At 47.0% G+C, this 20457-nt stretch overlaps 1 protein-coding gene across 2 annotated transcripts in view; it reads left to right on the top strand.

Moving 5' to 3' along the window:
• The window catches only part of adamts17 (ADAM metallopeptidase with thrombospondin type 1 motif, 17), a 64496-nt gene that overhangs the window by 32185 nt on the left and 11854 nt on the right, over positions 1-20457 (top strand). The window contains exons 11-19 of one of the 2 annotated variants that reach the window (XM_072717911.1): positions 1009-1110; positions 1545-1690; positions 2586-2755; positions 4066-4193; positions 7344-7464; positions 8433-8507; positions 10898-10978; positions 15298-15455; positions 17120-17279. In XM_072717911.1, coding sequence (XP_072574012.1) covers positions 1009-1110; positions 1545-1690; positions 2586-2755; positions 4066-4193; positions 7344-7464; positions 8433-8507; positions 10898-10978; positions 15298-15455; positions 17120-17279 — 1141 coding nt within the window. The remainder of the gene's footprint in view (positions 1-1008; positions 1111-1544; positions 1691-2585; positions 2756-4065; positions 4194-7343; positions 7465-8432; positions 8508-10897; positions 10979-15297; positions 15456-17119; positions 17280-20457) is intronic. The other variant, XM_072717912.1, reaches the window with a different exon arrangement.

Raw genomic sequence — 20457 nt, forward strand, 5'->3', positions numbered from 1 at the left:
TGCAATTAAAATAACTGACTCAAGCACTGAGCCTGTAAAATAGCCCGGACGAGTGTGCGGATTGCGGGTCACGGTCACAGAACACGCCGGTTTCCTGACCGTGACTCAGAGGGGGCCGCAGCTCCTCAGCGAGACGCGGTTCTTGTCGTCAGGCGCTGCGGTCGGCCAGAGTCTGTCTGTATGACACGCGTGCACAAGGGTCCAAGAAAAGCAGGTCGGATCCAGCTGATGTGCCGCCGAGCTTTTTACCATGGCCTGCAGAACTTCAAACGGGCGCTCGTGTTGGCGATATCGCGGCGCACTGAGATGGCACCACGCCCAGCCCTCGGTAAGGCATTCGGCAAGCCCGCGCCGGACGAGCGCACCTTTAAGAGCCGTCCTGCTGACAGCTTTATAGTGCGGACTAAAGGCACGACGAGCCGCAGTAAATGCTGTGCTCTGCGGTGTCTGAAAAAGCCAGAGGCCTCTAGAGCAGTAAAGCCACCAGATTTCCACTAAGGGCAGTAAAAAGGTATCATTATGTGGAGAGACTCCCCCTGCTCAGGAGATTCATCATTGCATGAATGTGAGTGTGTGTGTGTGTCTGTCTGTCTGTCTGTGTGTGTGTCTGTGTGCATGTATATATGGATGTGTGCGTGTGTGTGTGTGTGTGTGTGTGTGTGTCTGTGTCTGTGTCTGTGTGCATGTATATATGGATGTGTGTGTGTGTCTGTGCATGTATATACAGTATGGATGTGTGTGTGTGTGTGTCTGTGTGCATGTATATATGGATGTGTGTGTGTGTGTGTCTGTGTGCATGTATATATGGATGTGTGTGTGTGTGTGTCTGTGTGCATGTATATATGGATGTGTGTGTCTGTGTCTGTGTGTGTCTGTTTGTCTCCCCACAATGTGATAAAAACCTGTTATTTTTGTGTGCCTGGGGGGAGGGGGACATGCTTGCCCTGAATTTTTGGGTCATTTCAGTGAGTAATGAGTCCCCCCCCCCCCCCCCCATTTGCATTACAGCACCTGATGTGCGCTGGCTTGTGGTGCCTTGTGGAAGGAGACACTACCTGCAAAACCACATTAGACCCCCCCCTGGATGGGACAGAGTGTGGAGCCGACAAGGTGAGAGCAAGAGGCATCTAGAAGCAGCCTGAAGTGTAAATATTACTGTTCGCCTCTTACTTTTGCCAGAAATACATCTTCAGCTGTATGGAACATTGATGTGGTTGGAGAGATTTTTCCGGTCTGTCTCTGCTTTGTGTCCTGCTCCACGGCACGGTGGGTCCTTTGGCCCAGAGTCTGTGAGGGTATCTTCAGAGCCCTGAATGTGTGGCCTGTGGGTTCGGTGTTGTGACGGTGTGTGTGGTAGATGGTCATTGCAGTGCTGAAACGTGAGTGACTCCCTGCTTTCACCCAGGCCGTGGACACTGGGGTTTGGAGCGTGACTCTCCGAGGGCTCCTTGTGTTTAACCTGTCGATCAGGGTGCCGTTTGCCAGCGCAGTGCCCGGCCAGCTCCTGCTGGGGGCGCTCCTCTCATGGCTGGTGTCGCTTTCAGTGGTGCAGGGCAGGAGACTGCGTCAGCAAGACCCCCATCCCGCAGCACCTGGACGGGGACTGGGGCCCCTGGGGCCCCTGGAGCATGTGCAGTCGAACCTGCGGCACTGGGGTCCGCTTCCGCCAGAGGAAGTGCGACAACCCTCCGTAAGTCGGGACCTCACCTCCATGTCGTACCACCGTCTTCATCACCATCTTTATAACCTTCCCGGTCATCAGGATAATTACCAGATTACCAAATCCATCACTATTACCATACTCATCTTAACAATCATCCTCAGTGTCGCCATCATCGTAATCATCATTCTGATCATCATCAGCATTATAATCGTAACACCTGACAATCATCATTATAATCTTCATGAGAAATATCAAAATTCATAATGATCTAATAATTATTAATCATTTGCGGTTATCTTCTGTTACTAGACTCGGAATAATTCACCATGTTCTATTGATATTGGGACCTGACCTTAGCTACGGAGACCCTGAATCTCTGAAGTGCCCAGCTGTCCTTGCAAAAAGCGGTAGTGCACTTCCATTCCACTTCGCTGTAACAAATGTGGCCCAAAAATTCAGAATTAATTTTTATGATTTGTTTTGGCGGTGAAGATGTTTTTAAAGCATTCTTCATGTATCTTGCTCCCCCCCCCCCCCCCCCACAACTTCAGCCCCGGTGCGGGCAGTAAATCTCCGCCAGCTGACACAGCTGACAGGTGACCGCAGGCCAGGTCTGCCTGTCTGTTGCTGTGTTTCGGGGCAGGGGGGAGGCAGGTGTTTCTGAGTACACTGGCCTAAGACAGGGCTGTTAAAAATAAATAGCATGAAAACACCAAAAACAGTAACGACTGAAAAGAATGCAGCTGGTAACTGTGTATGACCAGGGGTGAAACCTGCTCACTGTTTTGCTTTTCATAATGACACTTCAGTGGGTCATTAAACGTGTTGGGGTGGGGGGGGGGGAGACTTGTCCTGCAGCAGTGGGAGGGCAGCGGGCTGATTTACAAAGCAAAGCCAAAGCTTGCCGCTGCTCTTCCTGCAGGCCGGGGCCCGGGGGGCGCCACTGCCAAAAAGCCAGCGTGGAGCACAAGGCCTGTGAAGCCCCCCCCTGTGCCAAGGGGCTGCCCACCTTCCGGGACCAGCAATGCCAGGCTCAGGAGCGGCAGGCCGCCAAGAGGAAGGCCGCCATGTGGACGGCCGTGGTAAATGACGGTGAGTGTTCGCCCCGGGTGCGACGGCGCCCCCTCCTGTTAGGAGTTGGAAATACGGCGGAGGATCCTACGAACCCCCTTTTCAGTGTTTATTCTGAATAAGTCCGATCTAGCGGACGTGTGGCGCGCGGCCCCCAGCCCCCCGATGAATTACGCATGCGAGCCTCAGCAGCCGCCTGACAGCTTCACTCGCTGCCTCCGCCGCTCCCCTCCGGCCGCCCCAACTCTCGCTCCGCTCTCCCCCTCCCCCGGCTTCATATCTGCTCCCTGCCTCTGACATCTGCGGCCCGGCCCTGCCAGGAAAAGCTCAGCGGAAAGCGCGAGGCGTCATAAATCTGCAGCATCCATCGCTACGCAGCCGGGAGCGGCGTGACAGCCGGCGGTCTCGCGTCTCAAAGGCGTCCGCGTGGGGTTCTGTATGCGTGGATCATGCTCGTCCGTCCTACGCATCCCGTAGTGCCTCGACATACCCGGCCAGCCATCCACATGATGCAACAGAAAACGGGATTCACCAGGAGAACCTTCTTCCAGTGCAGCAAGGTCCGGTTCCGATATTTTCATGCCCATTGTAGACCTGTGGAGGGTACGCTGGGGTCAGCATGGGCACCTTATTCCGTCACCATCATTGGTTTCTACCAGATGGGACTTCATTCACGTTGGAAAGTCATGGCTGCCCAACTCTATCAGCAGGTTGCGGTTCATCCCTTCTTGGACCATTACCCACCCTACAAGCCTCACAGATTCAGAGATGTTCTGACCCAGTCCCCTGGCCATAAGGAATCAAAGTCACTATCAGAGTCACTCAGGTCTGCAAGATTAGTGCTGAATGTTAGCTTACGGTTTACTGCGTCTTAGACCTTGACATGTGCTGCTCTTACAGTATAGCCTTTCGCTTCCCATAGGGTTGGCCGTAATGATTTGGCTCATTAGTGTATATGTATATATGCAGTATATATAAATAACAAAGGACAATGGTGTTGCAGTAAATTTAAATATTAACATTTGTTATTTTAATTTATGTGTTATTAATGTGCCTTTGGGGGTCACATAGAAGATGTCAGAGCCCCCAGTGAAGGTTATATACTGACGTTTTACCTTCTGAGCCAATGAGGAGGCTCCCGGAAGCCCTTGATGCAAATCACAGGCACTCGCACACATGCACGCTGAGTGAGGCGGCGTCGCACATGACTGTCGCGTTTGCGTTCTCGCTGTGTTACAGAGAAGCCGTGCGTCCTCTTCTGCACCCCCGTGGGCCGCGAGTGAGTTGGCGTCGCACATGACTGTCGCGTTTGCGTTCTCGCTGTGTTACAGAGAAGCCGTGCGTCCTCTTCTGCACCCCCGTGGGCCACGAGGTCTCCGTCTTAGTGGCGGAGCGTGTCCTGGATGGCACCCCCTGCGGACCCTATGAGACCGACCTCTGCGTCAACGGAAAGTGCCAGGTAAAGAAAGACAGTGGCTGTCTGTCTGCTCGCCCCCCACCCCCCCCCCACCCCCCCAAGTGAAGGGCAGCCCTCATCAGCATGTGCTGTTTCTTTCTATCCCTAATTTAGTTTTCGCACCGCAAGCTGATCAAACAAGCTCTAGCAGGTGGGGGGGGGGCTTTAAATGTAATTTAATTGGCTGAAGTGGCAGATGGGGTCAGGGCTGAACAGAAATGTTCTTCTTCCTCTGGGGAATTTATTTATATAAACTACAGTTTGTCTCTTTCTTTGTTGTTGATCCTTTCTGGATGAAATGTCCCATAATGCTTTGTGTTTGGACAGCTTTGAACCCCAGGTGGACGGGATTACCATGTGGTGTCAGTCACCGCCCCACTTGGGATCCAGTAAAGTAATTGATGGCCGGCAGGTTAATCCAGCACCATCACCAGCTCTCCCAGTCCGCCCACTATGGGCCACGCTCTCCCACCGCTACCTCCAGGCTATTGCATGCTTAAGCAAATTCCAGAGCTTTGAACATACGCACCATTCACAGACTGCCTGGTCGTGAACCAAGGACTAGTTTTTAAACGGAACACTCCAGAACACATCCCACCAGAGCCATCACGAAAGTTCCAAGGAGATCCGTGGAAAGACCACTTGATCCGGAATGTTCTGGTCCTCAGCGGCTAACTCTTACGGGTTTAACTGGGTCGGAAACACATATCCACGGACCCGCCAGTGACCCTCAAAGCTCCTCAAGCCCCCCCATCGTGAAACTCCCCAGGATCACTTTGCGACTGGGTGGGTGGGGAGGGGGCAGCGTTAGATGCCACACTCTGAAGTCTTGCCCCCCTGCGGTGCTGCTGTTAACGGCTGGTGGACTCGGTCCCGGTTTCCAAGAAGCCTTGGCCCCCTTGCAGATGGTTTAGCATAACATTTACGTCCCCCCGTCCCCCCTTCGCCCCTCGAGTGGAAAGTATCGGTTTCGGGGGGGGGGGGGTTGAATTTATTTAAGTTTAATTGAAGTATCTAGTGATGTGGTAAACCCAGCTGGACCGCATAGAGGAGATGAGACCGGCTCCTTTTGCTAGCTTGGTTGCCCTGGCACAGACATGATGTCCTCCCTTCTGCACGCGGCTGATGAGTGCAGTGGGTCTGATGGCGCAGGAATAGCCAGCTAAGGGGGCCGGCTTGGCGTCTGGGCTTTGACGGCGAGTCCTTTGTTGACAGCTTGACTCGAGGCTGAAGACGGCGTGGAAAGACCCGGCACATGTAGCTGGGCCGTGTCTAATCTCTCTGAGCTGCAGATGGGAGAAATTCTGTGTGTCGCACAGCGTAGCAAACTACAATATTTCAGATCCAAATAAATGCACTTTACTTATTCAGACATTTCACTTGCGGTAATTGATATATCATGTGCTGTGAAACGGCGTAATCGGGTTAGGTTTGGCTTGATTCTGTCAAATGTGAGCCAGGATACAGACCGCCAAACTCTCACCTGAATCGGTTCTTTTCCCCTTTGCTTTGTAACTTAGCGTATCAATATCACTTTGGCTCAACAGTCTATTGATATATCAGAAGACAGATCTGTCTTCCCGTTCATGGGTATGAAATTTTTGCAGTGGCTTCTTGTGAAGCCATCTGTGAGTCTGGCCTTTGAAGAATGTATATCACTGCATATCACTGTAAGCATCCAGTGTGATTGATTAATGGATGGATTCTTTTCTTTCTTTCGTTCTTTCTTTCTTTCTTTTTCTTCCAAAGGAAATTTCAGAATACGTGTGTCTTCCTAGTTATACCATTTCTCCTGCTTTCTCCTGCATGTGTATGCTGGCTGGTGCCGTCTCGTACCCATGCAGTAGGACTTCTGTTCTCCTGAAACACTCGATGCCTGTGAATGAATTGTGCCTCGATTGAGTGAGCCAGCCTGTAGGGCCCCCTGGAGTTTCGGTTCTGCTGGTGACATCACTCCCAGCCAGGCACCCCCCCAGGTGGGAGAGCTTTTGCAAGCCCCCAACACCTTTCCTGTGCTGATTAATAGCCCTCCCACCTCACCAAATGCTCACACATGGTCTTAGGAGCTCATTTCTTGGCCGGAAATCAAGTGGGTTGCGTGTCAGCCGCCCTCCCCCCCCCCCCCCCCCCTTGCTCTCCTCAGGCGGCCTGGGTTTATCGGCGGATTCGTCCAGGCAGAGAAAGTCACTCGTAGAGAGTCACTCGTAGAGAGTCACTCACAGGATCTCTGCATGGGGAAGGACTGCACAGTTTATACTGAGGTCAGGTGTGATTCTAGGATTTGACCCTTATGTCAAATCCTAGAATCCAGAAGAAATAAGGGACGCCACCCCCATGACTAAATTTGCCGAGATGAGGGGTACAAAATGCGTATGAAAATCTGGGACAAACCACTAGATCATTTTGGGAACTTTTTCAGGGGGACTGAGACAAAAAACATAAACATGGTCTAGAACTGCCTTCGGCTGAGGTCAGCGTGCTGCTCGGAAGAAGGCCTTAATGACACCAGGTTCTGGACGGATACGGCCAAAGCAGGGAGGAGTTAGCTAACGTAGGCAAGCTGCAGCATAGCAGACCCTCTCGAACTCATGTTGACCATCATGCAGATCTTGAGGGTTTTTTGTCAGCTATTTTCTTGCTAGGCAGTTACTAAAAGGATGTGGGACAACAGCCATGTGGTTTTGACTCCCAGACTTATCTTATCATGCTTGATGCAATATGCCATTCAGTAACATCCGTGTATGAGCTCTATCTGGTTTCAGCCAGTCCGTTATAAAAAACAAAGTAATCCTACATCTCTCTCTTTTCCTCATTGGCCCAGGAACTGGATGTTAATCTTGACATCTCGGTTTCCAATGAAATTTCATTATTTATTTTCCATACATTTTTGTTCAGTGAAATGCGCAAGTTTTTTTTATGTGTGTTTTCTGACCAGTTCAGGGTCAGGATCTTGCTTATTACGTGAACAGAATGGTTCCATTTTGTGGTCAAAAGACTTGTTCTTAACTCTTATGTTTCTGTTTCATACTGTTGTGATTCATATTATGACTAAATCATATAGCCTTAGGTTAGGGTCTGTTGCTGAAACCTTCCTCTGCACTCCTGAAATCTCCAAGTCCTCACATACCTTTAATTGTTTACATCTGTTGGCAGAAAATTGGCTGCGATGGAATCATTGGATCTTCTGCCAAAGAGGACCGCTGTGGTGTGTGCAATGGTGACGGCAAATCCTGCAAGATAGTCAAGGGTGACTTCAATCACACCAAAGGAATGGGTGAGTCAGAAGTTCTATGACATAAAGGGAAAGTTGGTTACGTTGGGTGGGGTGGTGGGTTGGGCATGTCAATTAGCTGTAGCAGAGACGTCTAGGGACCTCCATGTGTGCAGATTCCTACATGGCAGAGTAGGAATCGTGGGTCATTGACATGCACCCAGCATATCTTGAAAGATGGACAGGAACCAGTAAAGACATGACCTTGTGGACTCATCCTCAACATAGGCTTTCTGTGCGATGGCTTTCTGTGGGTCTCCGTACACTGGTACTATTGGACTCTCTGTCTTCTCCATGTTGTGGCTGGTCCATGGTCCGTAGGCCGGCATGGAGACTTGAGGCAGCAGAGAATCTGCCAGTCTTGATGTGACTTGTAGAAATGTACAGGAACTGACATGTCGATAGTATTAGGCATTGTGTTCAGTACCTAAATACCTGAGTGATTGGCGGGTACCCTTCGAAATTTTAAGGTAAATTCAAAGTGGTGGTTGGTTTGTTGCCTGAAGAGGAGAGTGAACTCGGGGCAAGACTGTCGAGATCAAACTGGGGGGGGGAGACGTTGAAAAGTTGAAAAAATTTGCAGTGGGAAAACTTGCCCTGAAGTTACGAGCCAATAAATGACATTTTTCCATTTATAACAATTGACCTTTAACCTGAAGCATGTAAGTTTGGATCCCCAGTAGCAAGCTGACAGATCGAGACTAGGATCAGTCGCGTTCTGGTAGCTTTAAATGCTGCTGAATTCACAAGCCATTTGTAACCTCGCTGTGCATGCCACGCCTCTCTGTGTTATTAATCGTAATTGTGATTGTTATTTTGACAAAATGGCCTTCTCCCCTCCCCTCTTCTGTCAGGATATGTATGTGTATGTGTGTGTGACACACATACACATGCCTTTGTGTGCTACACTGTGAAGAACGCAGTTGCTGTCACCTTGACTGAGCTGTTTCTAATCATGTTCTGTCTCCCAGTCACCAGTAGCCATTGTAAGAAGGTTTCTACGTGTGTGATGTCAAAGCCCAGGGCTGTTCCCAAGTGTTTCTCATGTAAGATACCTTCTCGTGGACGAGTACCTCTTGGCCCGTTCCGAGAGCGCCCGGCACCGTTCCTCTCTGGGTTCTCCTGGGAACAAAAGACTAGAAGTTATTGAGTGTTTCTGAAAAAATCACCATTACATAATAGTTGGGCTTCCAGTTCATGGCAGACACATTGTTAGGATAGGCAGGGACAGTTGGAGGATTCCCAACGACATCACAAATCAGAACAGCTGGGTCTCCCACTCTCTCGCGTTGGAATTCTTTTTTTTTTTCCAGTTTTCCAGGCCTCCTCATCTTTCTGGAATATTCCTGATTCAAATAAGCTTGGCAACTCTTTTCGACTGAGACCCTTTTATTGAAAAAGCCTCCTTACTTTTTACGTAATGTTTTATTGAAACGCTGCAGCAGCGTTGTGGATATACTCTGGTCTGCCCAGACTCTTTCCCCAGGAGAACCCATTTGAGAATGCTGGGTGTATTTTAATCCCCACATTATTAAGCCTAACAAACGCCCTCTTGTAGGTTATACATTATCAGAAAGGAACAGCAGGAGAAGCGTAGGGACTTGGGACACAGCAGAATTCTAAACCACCCTCAGCCCTTTGCCTATTAACTGAGCTACCTGTTGGTGCCAGTACAATAAAGAGTGAACACGCATTATTCAAAGAGGGTGCAAAAGGGCCTCTTCTTGTACCTGAGATCATCTAAGGGGGCTTCAGCCAGCGGGACACTCGCTCATTGTCCTGTAAGGTTTTCAGAGGGTACTAACTGGCCGTGGTGGGCTTGTTGTCTTGGTGACGGGTGCCCACTAACAGCGGTTTGGGTTTTGTGCTGTGTTTTACTGGTAACCGCTTGGTTGTGGGTTTTTAGTGAAGCACACTGGGTTGGGAGAAAACAAAACTGGTGTTACTGGAAGTGCTGGGAAATAAAGATAATCAAAGCAGCTTGCTGATGTAGAGCTAGGAAGAATGTGGATGGGTTTTTAACAAAAGTGCACTGATATTCTAAATATGATAATATAATACTGATACATGAACATTCACCCGAATCATTTTAGGAAAAAATGTGACAAATTTTTTTTAATGCTCTGAGACGATGATAAAATTGTGTACGTTTGCATATATGCGTATATATAAGTACACACACATTCACTTAAATAGGTCATATTTCTCAGAATAAACACTAAAGTGTTCTCATCTTGGAGATGATGTTAGGCCGACCTTGCCAGCATCTCTGGACTGAATCCCAGCCCTTAAAGGTCAATCGCCCCCAATCCTTCCGTCTTCATAGTCCTTTCTTTCTTTGACTCTCTGTAAGGCTTTGGAAGGTCCCTCCATCTTCCACCTCTTTTCTGAAGTGTGTCTTTCCCTCTTCCAGCAAGGAGTTTTACTGCTCTGGCACAGAAACTGCGCTTTATTGTAAACGGGGCCAATGATTGGGGTCTTCAAAGGCTGCTGCACACTCTAATCTTTGCATGCTCTTTTACGGAATCTAATTTTTCAGGAACACATTTTGTAAATTAATTTAGAGGTACAGCAGAAGACAGTCTGATGCTTATAAACTTCGTATTGATAAGTTCGGGAACTCTCTCCATTTTATGACTGACGGAGCAGGAGAATGAAAGGTGGAAATGAACGGCAGCACTGCTGGTGGCTGGCAAGTCGGATCAGTTTCAATCAATAGTCCTTTCAGAAAACGGCGGACATAAAAAGAAAAAACAGTTAGTGGCATTTATGTGCAGAGCGCCAGTTCTGCCCAGATCTGCTCATTTGTGGGATAACACCTTAGAGTCAGTCTTCCTGTCAGATTTGGAAGTTGTACCTCCTTGAGGACATGGAGAATCGAGCTGCTTTGGATTATTCTTATTGCCCAAGTGTTCTCTGGCCCGGTGCTAGGAAACGTGGCCTTGGGGGGGTGGGGGTGGACGCAGGTCTAGGTTTAAACAGAGCTCTTGAAGGATCTTTGACCACGAATCTGCTCTTGCTTGTCACATGCTTTTAGGTCTATTTCCCTCTCAGGGTGGTCTTATAGTGTGGGGGGATGCTCTTCTGGAGCTCTTCACCCCTATGGACCTGTACCCTGCCAGCACACCTCCACTGAATGTGGACTCCAGCAAGGTGACAGGAACGCAGGAGACCACCTGACCTCGGCCAGCTGAACGCTCTCAGCCCCCCTGCCCCCCCGCACCTCCTAATAAGCACTCCCCCCAAAAAAATGTTTTGAGTTTGACCCTGGGAAAGAAAGCCAGTTAGCAATAATATTAGTAGAGGAGTTCCTCAGAATTCCTTCAGTTTCTTCTGAAAGGGATGAAAAGCTCTGATCCGGCGTCCCTCCTCAGCGCCCCCCACCTGCCCTGACGAGGCGGCATGGTGAGCTTCACTCTCTCTCCCGTCGCCCCAGGTTACGTCGAGGCAGCCGTCATCCCAGCCGGGGCGCGCAGGATCAAGGTCGTGGAGGACAAGCCATCCCACAGCTTTCTGGGTAAGATCTTTTCAGTGATACGCTTGTGGGTCCCACAGAAGGTTCCGGAACCGCAGAGAACTAAGGTTGTTTTGTGGCCGGATTGCTCGGTTGGATATGAATGAGGCCGGTGCCTCAGGAGATTAGGCGATTAGAAAAAACAAACTACTTTTATTGAAATGTTCAGTGTTTCTTTTTTTTGTTTTTGTACTTAAATGAACTCAGACTTGGATATTTACAGTAGAAAACAACAAATGAGCCCTGAGAAATTGCTCTGGTTTGGAATTAGCTTTTCCTTGGCATAAAATAATCATAAATCACAGTTTTGGCGATGCTCGCGTTATGTTATTACGTGCTTGGTCTGGTAAATGAGGTTAACCAGCATTTCACATCATGCCACGTTGGGTTCATTTTTTTTTTCTGTCACAGCTTCCTGACTGTATAATAACCTAAAGAGGGTGTGAGGGAGGGAGAGAGAGAGAGAGAGAGAGAGAGAGAGACACCCAACAGTATGAGGAAAATAAGCACAGAGATGTCACACATAGCACAGTATTATAAAATGGCTCTCGTATCACCCCACATGAAGTCAGAAGAATTCTGAGAGGTGATGCAGTTTCCTTACAATGTCTTTTTCACCCCACATTAGCTGTCATAATTCTGGATGTTATAATTGTAGCAAATTAATAGTACTTGTAGATATAATTCCGTATGGACATTTCCACTGGGTTTAGTAATGAGCAGTTATCCTGCAGTTTTTGTACAGACTTTGACATAACATGTGCGTTTGGTCTTCTGAGCTTTGAGCTCCAGCACTGCGGATTTATTTTATCTGTAATATTATATGACAAATTACAGGCTTTATGTGAATTATAGCCATACAGTCTTGCTGTAACATGCCCATAAAAGTGAAAGAGTAGTTGCAGTTATTTTGGTACTCATTTAATATTATACTGTATATAAAAATATCAGCCCTGTGTGAAGGTCGCTGTTGTTGGATGGAGGTTTGATTTAGTGGCCTGTACCTAGGCGCTCTCTGTTGGCTATAAAGGACATCCAGCCAATGAAAGCCAACCAGATGCCACCTTGTGGTAATTTGAGGACCAGAACTGTTTACCTACAGTGTAGGTGTCACGAGGTGATGGGTTCAAGACTAATCTGATATATTTGGGAGTGTTGTACTAGGTAATCATGTCGTATGATGCTGAGAATACACTTTTACTATATTCTGTGCTATTTAAAAAAACCCTGAATGCCTAATTATTTGGTGCTTTAAATGTGTAATTTATAGTAAAGTGTAATCTTTCCTCACACTGATAACGGCAGGACTAAATTGTATGTTGGATACTCCACCACTGTGCTGTAACTCACGTAAATCACGTGGTGTGAAAATGGTGTGAAAACGACGTGAAAGCACCATTTCGCACGCTATCGGGGTTCGGCTGGGATGCGTCTGATGCCATGTTTTGCAGATGTCATTAAGCTTCAGGCGTAGCCCTTGTTGCCTTTCGACAAACAGGATGTAACACTCCACTGATTCACAAAGACTAATTAGTGTTTTATGACAAACACGCAACGTCGGTGCCCAGCCGCTCGGATGCTGAGAGCCGCAGGAGCAGTTTGACGGACGTAAGGCTCGCTCCGGCTTTCACCGCCTCTCGCTCACAGGTGACGGTGAGCCCCATGACATGCGGTAGACCTAACAGCTCAGCTCGGTCACGAGTCCCCTTCCGGCCGCATCAGAAGCCGCTCTCCGCCCACCGGCTCTTGGCAAGCCAGTCTTATTTGGTTCTTTTTGGCAGGAGACAACTACCCCTGTCCTGCACACAGCTTATTTATCACAGGTAGCAGGGTGTGGAGAAAAAGCCACTTCTTAGGAAGGAAACTGAGGGCTGGCAAACGGATCAGGACTGTGTCCCTCCTTGGAAGCTTCTACTGACGTAACGTTGCTTTTAACTTCAGCTTTAGTCTAAAATCATATCTCATAAAGACCAATTCTGTCAACATTTCATACGTTTAACCACAGTAACACAGAAATACGTTTATTTAAAGCTTTATTTGTTCTTTCTAGAAATGATTGGAGGGGAAAGTGCGGTGCCCAAATCTGTGTAACACTTCCGCAGTGTGGGCTTTGTATCTGGATGACTTCATGAATTTCGGGGAGGTTCCTTGCAGATGGGAATATCTGGGCTTTAAAGCATTTGGTGACAGCCCTCTGTTTGTAGGGCAGCGGCACCTGAACACAGGCCTGATTACACTTGAAAGGCTGTTTGGGGTCTCTGATACTATCCTGCTGTCATCCGTCCTTTCCTGCGGGGAGAGGGCTTTGCGTTATCTGTGGGGGATCAGTCTGTGCTCTGACAAAGCCTTCTGGAGCGGAAGAGCTTATCGGATCCTGCCGGGACTCTTTCGTTTTACAGCGTCAACGGACCTCGGGCTACTTTGTCCCAGCTGAGTGCGTGTTACTTTCGTTTGACTGCATTATGTAACTTACTGTAGATGTGGCAAAGTCGTAATGGTCCATGTCTTCCTATGTTTGAAGCAGGGGGTGTGATTTACATCAGTGTCTCTCAACCCGGTCCTCGGGGCGACGGTGCATGTTTTTGCTTCCTCCTAGCAGGGAGCTGGGTGGGAGCAAGAACATGGACCGTCTCGGGTTAAGAAACACTGATTTAAATTACTGACTGAGTCTTTAGACGTCATTAGCCTGATGGCTACCTGTCAGTGGTACTTTACTGTGTTCTTCTGCTTTAAGAGTGAAGAGTTTCGTTGACGTTACGATATGGAAGTGAGGCCCCTGCGATTATGGATACAGCAACATAGATACTGCAGACTGCTGCTTAATACCCAAGAACAAGCAGCTCGCTTTTCCCGGTGTTGTGACCTAAGCCAAAGGGATTGTAAGGCTTTCTCTCTTACCTCTAAACTATCATCTGACAGTTTCTGCGAAGTAACTTAATTCTCGCTCATTTATATAGCTGGCCATTTCAGTGCAGGTTAAAGGCTTCACCCGTGGGCACAGCAGCCGGGTTGGGGGTTAGGGCGTCCTTCATGCCACCTGTTTTTGGTCCTCGGTGGCTTTGCGAATATGTGAGTAGGACATAAAATCACCCCCCCACCCCCACTCGATCCTGAATGTTCAGCATGGATTGGCTGGGTTTAATGGATTCCTAACACGAAACGGGATCTCATCCAGAATTCATTATCATATGATATCATATATTATCATCTGATTTGCTTACACACATTTGTGGGTCAATGTAATTCTGATTATGATATGTTAATCCTAGAAATGCAGGAATAGTTTTATACACATGGTTTATTTTGGCAAGAATATACATGTTCTTTATTATTATTATTTTTTACTGTAGGTCAAGTGCCCTTTAACAGCATTGTGACATTACCTGTAACTAGCAACAGGACATTACTGTCCACTAGGGCGGCGCTATTTGAGGATGATATCACTAATCGTTGACATCACACACAAAATCCCTGTCAATATCTGACTGAATAACTGATGATTATTGCCTTTAACACACACGCATTGTTATTATTTTTTTAACTCCCTGTATGGTACGCATAGGTATCAGTCGGTTATGTCGTGGTATGCAGCTATGGCTTCCCATAAGTTTGTAAACCACGGCTTTAGATGGTTCCCAATGTTTTTTTTAAACTGTAATTAAATTCGACCCGTCCATCGATCATTTCCCACTGATACTATAAAAAACAAGTATTACCATGATTGGCAAACCAGCAGCTCCCCCCACAGGTAGGCAAGGCTACGTTTTACTTTCAGTTACAAAAAAAAAAAAAAGTTTGTGTGCGTTGTGGGGGTGGGGGTGGGGGGGTGCTGGGTTGAAATGTTGCGTATTATTATTTTAGCTATCGCCCAGCCCTCCTGTTCACTGCACCCACACTGCCCTGTCGTCCCTTTAGACCAGGTACCTACCCTGTTTGCCGTCGTTCCTGTTTTTAGTCTTGCTACAGCACCTGCAGATAAAAGCTGCTTCTCTGTATTTTTAGCTATCTTGTGGAGACCCGAAACCTGAAATTCACTCGTTCCTGTTGCACCAGGTGGAGTGTTGGTGACAGGATGCAGACAAGGACCCAGCTAATGTTGTCGTGCCTAATGCTAGTTTTCAATCCTGTAGACTGCAGACTTTTCAGAAATGAAAAGCTTTCCATGGAAACCTCTACATCGTAGCCTTTCACCTTTAACACAGGCAGGATTTACTGCTTTGCTGGTCATTTTACTTTGGTGTTGAAACACGATACAGATTTCTGTGTGAACGGGACGTTTCCATGGGGCAGGTACTTAATGTCATGCTTCCTTGATGTTACAGCTCTGAGAGACTCTAGCAAGAGGTCCATCAACAGCGACTGGAAGATTGAGCTGCCTGGGGAGTTTGAACTGGCCGGCACCACCGTGCGTTACGTGAGGAGGGGGCTCTGGGAGAAGATGTCCGCCAGGGGCCCTACAAAGACGCCCCTCCACCTCATGGTAAAGTCGTTAGCTTTAGCCAAGCCCCCCCCCCCCCCCCCCTGACTAGCTGTCTGACCACCAGAGTTACCCTCAGTTTCCTTCCCTTTGAGGGGGGTGTTGGCATACTGTAGCTATATTACTAAATGGCGTTACCCCAATCTCAAATTTTGAAAAAGTTGGTGGGGGCTAATTGTTGCTTGTAAAGTGTGACGGATACTTGTTATAAGTGCCAAGCGTGTAACTTTACGTCAGCAGTCAGGCCCAATATTGGGAATACAGACCATTTCGCTTCTGGCCGGAGAAGAATGTGCACAAAGGTCTGTTTATATGGAGCTAATGAAGGCTCCGGCTAGGTCTGCTTTCTCTGTGGTTATTCTTATAATTTTTTTTCTGTTTGGCCAAGCGTTTCTTTAGCAATACCGAAAACAAAAGGACATAAACAAAAAAGAAAATTATATCTCTAAGGATTGCAAGATGTTACGTGTTTCTCTGTAGCTGGATTCAGCACTCGCATCTGCTCAGCTCCCCTCCAGCCATAATGAAGTTGTTTTTTTTCTCCTGTCTGAGGGATATTTAAGCAGGACACAATTAGCCCTATTAATGACTTCGTTAAGGCCCAAAATCCACAAACAAATTACCTGATAAGAGATTTTGAACCTGTATGTGTCTCGGATCCGGTCCGTGTCGTGTGATAGGAGGTTGTACTTAGGTGGACTGACAAAGGTCCGTCTGTATGATAGTGGAGCAATGAGGTACCCAGTCGAGGGCCTGCCTCTGAGTGCAGTCCCAGATCATATAAAGGAGGCCTGTCGCTTTGATGAGGTTGAGCCGACATCAGAAAACCATCACGCCTTCTAATGACGCAAATCTCCTTGAAATGCAACTACTTGCTCTGTTTGTATAAATTTAAATGCAATTTGCACATTTGTTTACTTTTCATTACCATTGAACTGTCTGAACAGATTTCAAGGTGAGTGACCAAAATGGCATAATCTCAGTAGTGGTCACATCCAGATCAAAGTATGAAATCCTGAAGTATGTTACAAGTGTAAACAAGTTTAACAGGTATATTTATGCTTGTAAAAGGTTAAAGGGCTTCTTCAAACTTTGAGCCCCTCAAATAAATACTAATCAGCACTCACACTAATTAGGATTCATAGATCATTTATTTGTTTAAATGTAGACCTTAATCATAAATTGTCTACAATTAAATCTGATGCTGTTATTTTAAGTATGCGAGTGTTATTAAAAATTGAGGAATGAGTCCACTTTGATCTTTAATCAGTACAAACAGGACTTCTCCGACTATTAATAATCCTGAAATGTCACAGTGTGTCAAATTATGCTTGTAATTAACTCAACGGCCCAATTAAGCAAAATTAATTAGAAGGCTATGGAGGAAAAGATCAGAATGCACACAAGTTCCCAAGGACAGCAGCTGAGAACCACCGAATTTTTCATCAAAAGCTAACTGGCACGTCGTTATCAAGGCATCGTTGAGTGAAGCTGCTGTGAGATCAGCTGTAAAGCCCAATGGGTATAACAGAACGTGTAAGAAACTCAGAGGTCCTTTTCGGACTCTGTCCAGACGTGTAGCGAGCCTGCATGATTCTCAGAAGTCTTTGTTTGTGTTGCATTACCTGTGGCTCCCGTCTAGAACTCCTTTCCCGACTTTGCCACAGGTGCTGCTGTTCCACGACCAAACGTATGGCATCCACTACGAGTACACTGTGTCCCTGAGCCAGACGCAGGAGGTCGGGGACCCGCCCGCAACAGAACCCACCCACCTTTACATCTGGACCCACAGCGGCTGGGAGGACTGCAGTGTGCAGTGTGGTGGAGGTGGGTTGGTTGCTCTTTTGCTTGGAACTCGGAAGTCAGGATTTCTGAGTTCCTAGTCGGTAATTTCACCCGGAGCACCCTCTGAAGTCAGAATTCCGACTCAGAAAGTTGGAGGAACCTCTGTGACCCGACCTCAGAATTCAAGATGTACCCTTCATCAACATAAGTGAAAGCTGTAGTTTTATACTGTTTATTAGCACTTATGTCTTATCTGTGGCTCATTAAATTGGTCGTACACACAGTGCTGTCCAACCGCTATATGTAGACATGTTGCGATGGTGTTTGTTTTGCAAAAATGTGTTATCAACTGATATTGCTTGATAACAATGAACCCGGTTAGAGCTAGGGCCTGTTTCAGAAAGCAGGATTTCTTGCTTAGCTGGATAACTTGTCGGATTTAAGTTAATCTACACTAAATGTAGATTAAGTGTGTGTTGGCACATGAGGGCTACCAGAGCATTCTACCAGCCTGCCTGGATTGGGACTTCTGGTGTCTCTTCGGTGTGGGGGAGGGACTTAATAAAGAGCCAACCACTCATCATTGGGGATCATGTAGTCAAGTCAGTTTAACATCATTTCACACAACAAATTTCTGCAGAACGTCAGACAGGTAGAACAAAAAACAGCTGAAGAGTAAATACTGGATATGTATAAAGAAAAGTTCACAACAATGAGTGCAAGTAAACAGAACAAGTCAACAAGACAGTACAAGACAGTGCATATATATTATATGTATATATAGACAGTAGACAATGCAAATATGCAGGCAGAGCCCTTCCTGTAGGTTCCCCACTGTAGTTCATCAGCAGGTTAATCCAGTTCACAGAGGCCAGATGGCATGTTGGGAAAGAGCCCCCCCCTAGCATGCGCTCCAGAGTGATGCTCCCCCCAGCGGTGCTTACAGTATTTAGCAGAGTAACAGCATTCTCTGGGCACGGCCTTAAAGGGCCAGTTCACCCATAAACTGAAAAAATATATGTTTTACATGGGCCTTAGTGCTGTCTGTCCATCTCAGTTGTTCTGTTGAGAGTTGCCTAGTTTTGGAGATATCAGCCACACACTATATGTATAGCTGTGCAGAAGATATCACAGGGGTCCTCGATGCTGTTGAATATTTCTAATATATTTTTCTGGTGCTTTAATCACCCCAGAAAGATTGCCATTCACTCTCGTTATATTCGAGAGAAGCCCAACATTTCTACAGCCAGTATCTCCAAAACTAGGCAACTCCCAGAAGAATCTCGATGGATATATAGCAGTATATCTCTAAAAATCTTTTTTTTTCCAGTTTAGGGGTGAACTGCCCCTTTAACATGCAATCGGGCCTGGGCCTGGCCCCGGCCCCGGCTGGTTCCGTGCTCCTGGCTTCAGCCAGTGCCGTTTATGTGCTGGTTAAATTTACTCCTGCTTTTATTGCTGAGAGGAGGCTAATTAAATGCTGGCCTGAAGCAGGAGGGTGCAGATTGTTTGCATTAAGTCGTTTTGTGGTCTAATTGAATCATGCTGATGCAAATTTGAAGTTGGACTTAATCTCTTTGGATCGGGTGTTGGTAGGATTCAGAAGTCTGGGCCAAGACTCTCATGGGTGTGACCCAGCTTGTGGCTCTGTGACCCCCCCCAGTGTTGGGACAGCTGTACTGACTCTGCAGATGCTCTCCACTCTTCTAGGCTACATCGTTAACATTTCTCATATTGTGGCTGGTGCTTTTTAAGAATGATGACAGACTCCTATTCTGATCTCCAACTGAAATACTGCCCTTTTTTAATCGGATAAAAGTCACATATTGTGGATGTTCGGAATCATTTTGACACACCAAAGGTTACCCAAATGCTAATTTTGACAATCGCATTATAGAATGCCGTAAAAATCTATTCAAAGACTGGATTTAACGGGATCTACAACAGGCTGTTGTGGAAGTTACAGCCAAAGTGCAGTGTTAGAAATGTATTTAACAGCCAAGACTCAGTAGCATTTAGCTGATAAATTTTATCACAGGATGGTTTAGAGCTATTAATACTTGCAGATTTGCTGAAGCATTCAGTGCTACCATGGCATACTGTACGGATGTACTGCCCTGCTCTGTCCCTCGACAAGGTTTCTGACTAAATTGTGAGAAAACAGGCAGTTTTAAGAATACTACTTTAATTCGAAGCTATTAATGTCCATTGTGTGTGATGTAGGCTTTGGATGTCTCACCATATGGCACTTTTCCACTGCCACCAGGAACCCAGCTGTACCCGACCTGCACTGCGAACTTTCGGTTTTCCAATACAAAGTCTGCGAGCTGCACCCTGACACGGCACTGCCTACCAGCAGGGCCGAAGGCATTACCGAACTGAACTGGTTGCATCTGATTGGTTGAAACGCATGGAGATACCGGTGTTCTGTGTCGATATGCATAGAAGAAGAAAAACGCCATATCAAAATGAATCTTTTATTCTGTATATTATTCATTATTAGTAGTAGTATCGAACATGATGTATGTAATGATGGGTAACACTTTACTTGAATTAGTCTACATAAGGGTGACATGTAACCGTCATAAGAATGACATGGTGTCACGTCATTCTTATGACGGTTACATGTCACCCTTATGTAGACTGCTTCAGGTAAAGTGTTGTCTAATGATGCATTCCCAATAACTCGGAACTTGAAAATTTCCGACCTCCTACTTAAAGTACTACAGAACAGCTGAACAGAATGGATCTGTAATGCAAATTTACACAAGGAAATGCTAATTCCGCTAGCGTTCGATGCTAACATAATGCAGCAATTCTCACAGACGTGCTAGCAGAACTGGCTAACCGTGTGAACAGTCTGATTCTGCAGTCGAAAACCAAAGCGAACTGGAACCGTGGTGTAATTAGTCTCTCTGTGCGGTACGGCTTGAGTACGACTCTGTTTCTATATGCCAGAGGAAGAGTTAGATACCGGTATGGAAACACATCCAACGTGCAAAATCCAAGGGTCCACCTGAGGACGTCTCTGAAGTAGGCTGGGTTTTGAGCCGAATGAACCACTTTCTTGTTTGTGTCGTGTCACGGTTTCTCTGCGGTATTACATCCCGCGGCTTATTGTGCAAATAACATGGAGTGTTTTCCCTCAGAACAGATGAATTGCACTCTGGAATGGGGTCTGAGGAAGCTGGGAATGTGGCGTTTTTAATGTGGGCAGCCT

This window comes from Paramormyrops kingsleyae, chromosome 11 (assembly GCF_048594095.1).
Source record: "Paramormyrops kingsleyae isolate MSU_618 chromosome 11, PKINGS_0.4, whole genome shotgun sequence".
In the NCBI taxonomy this organism is placed as follows: Eukaryota; Metazoa; Chordata; class Actinopteri; order Osteoglossiformes; family Mormyridae; genus Paramormyrops; species Paramormyrops kingsleyae.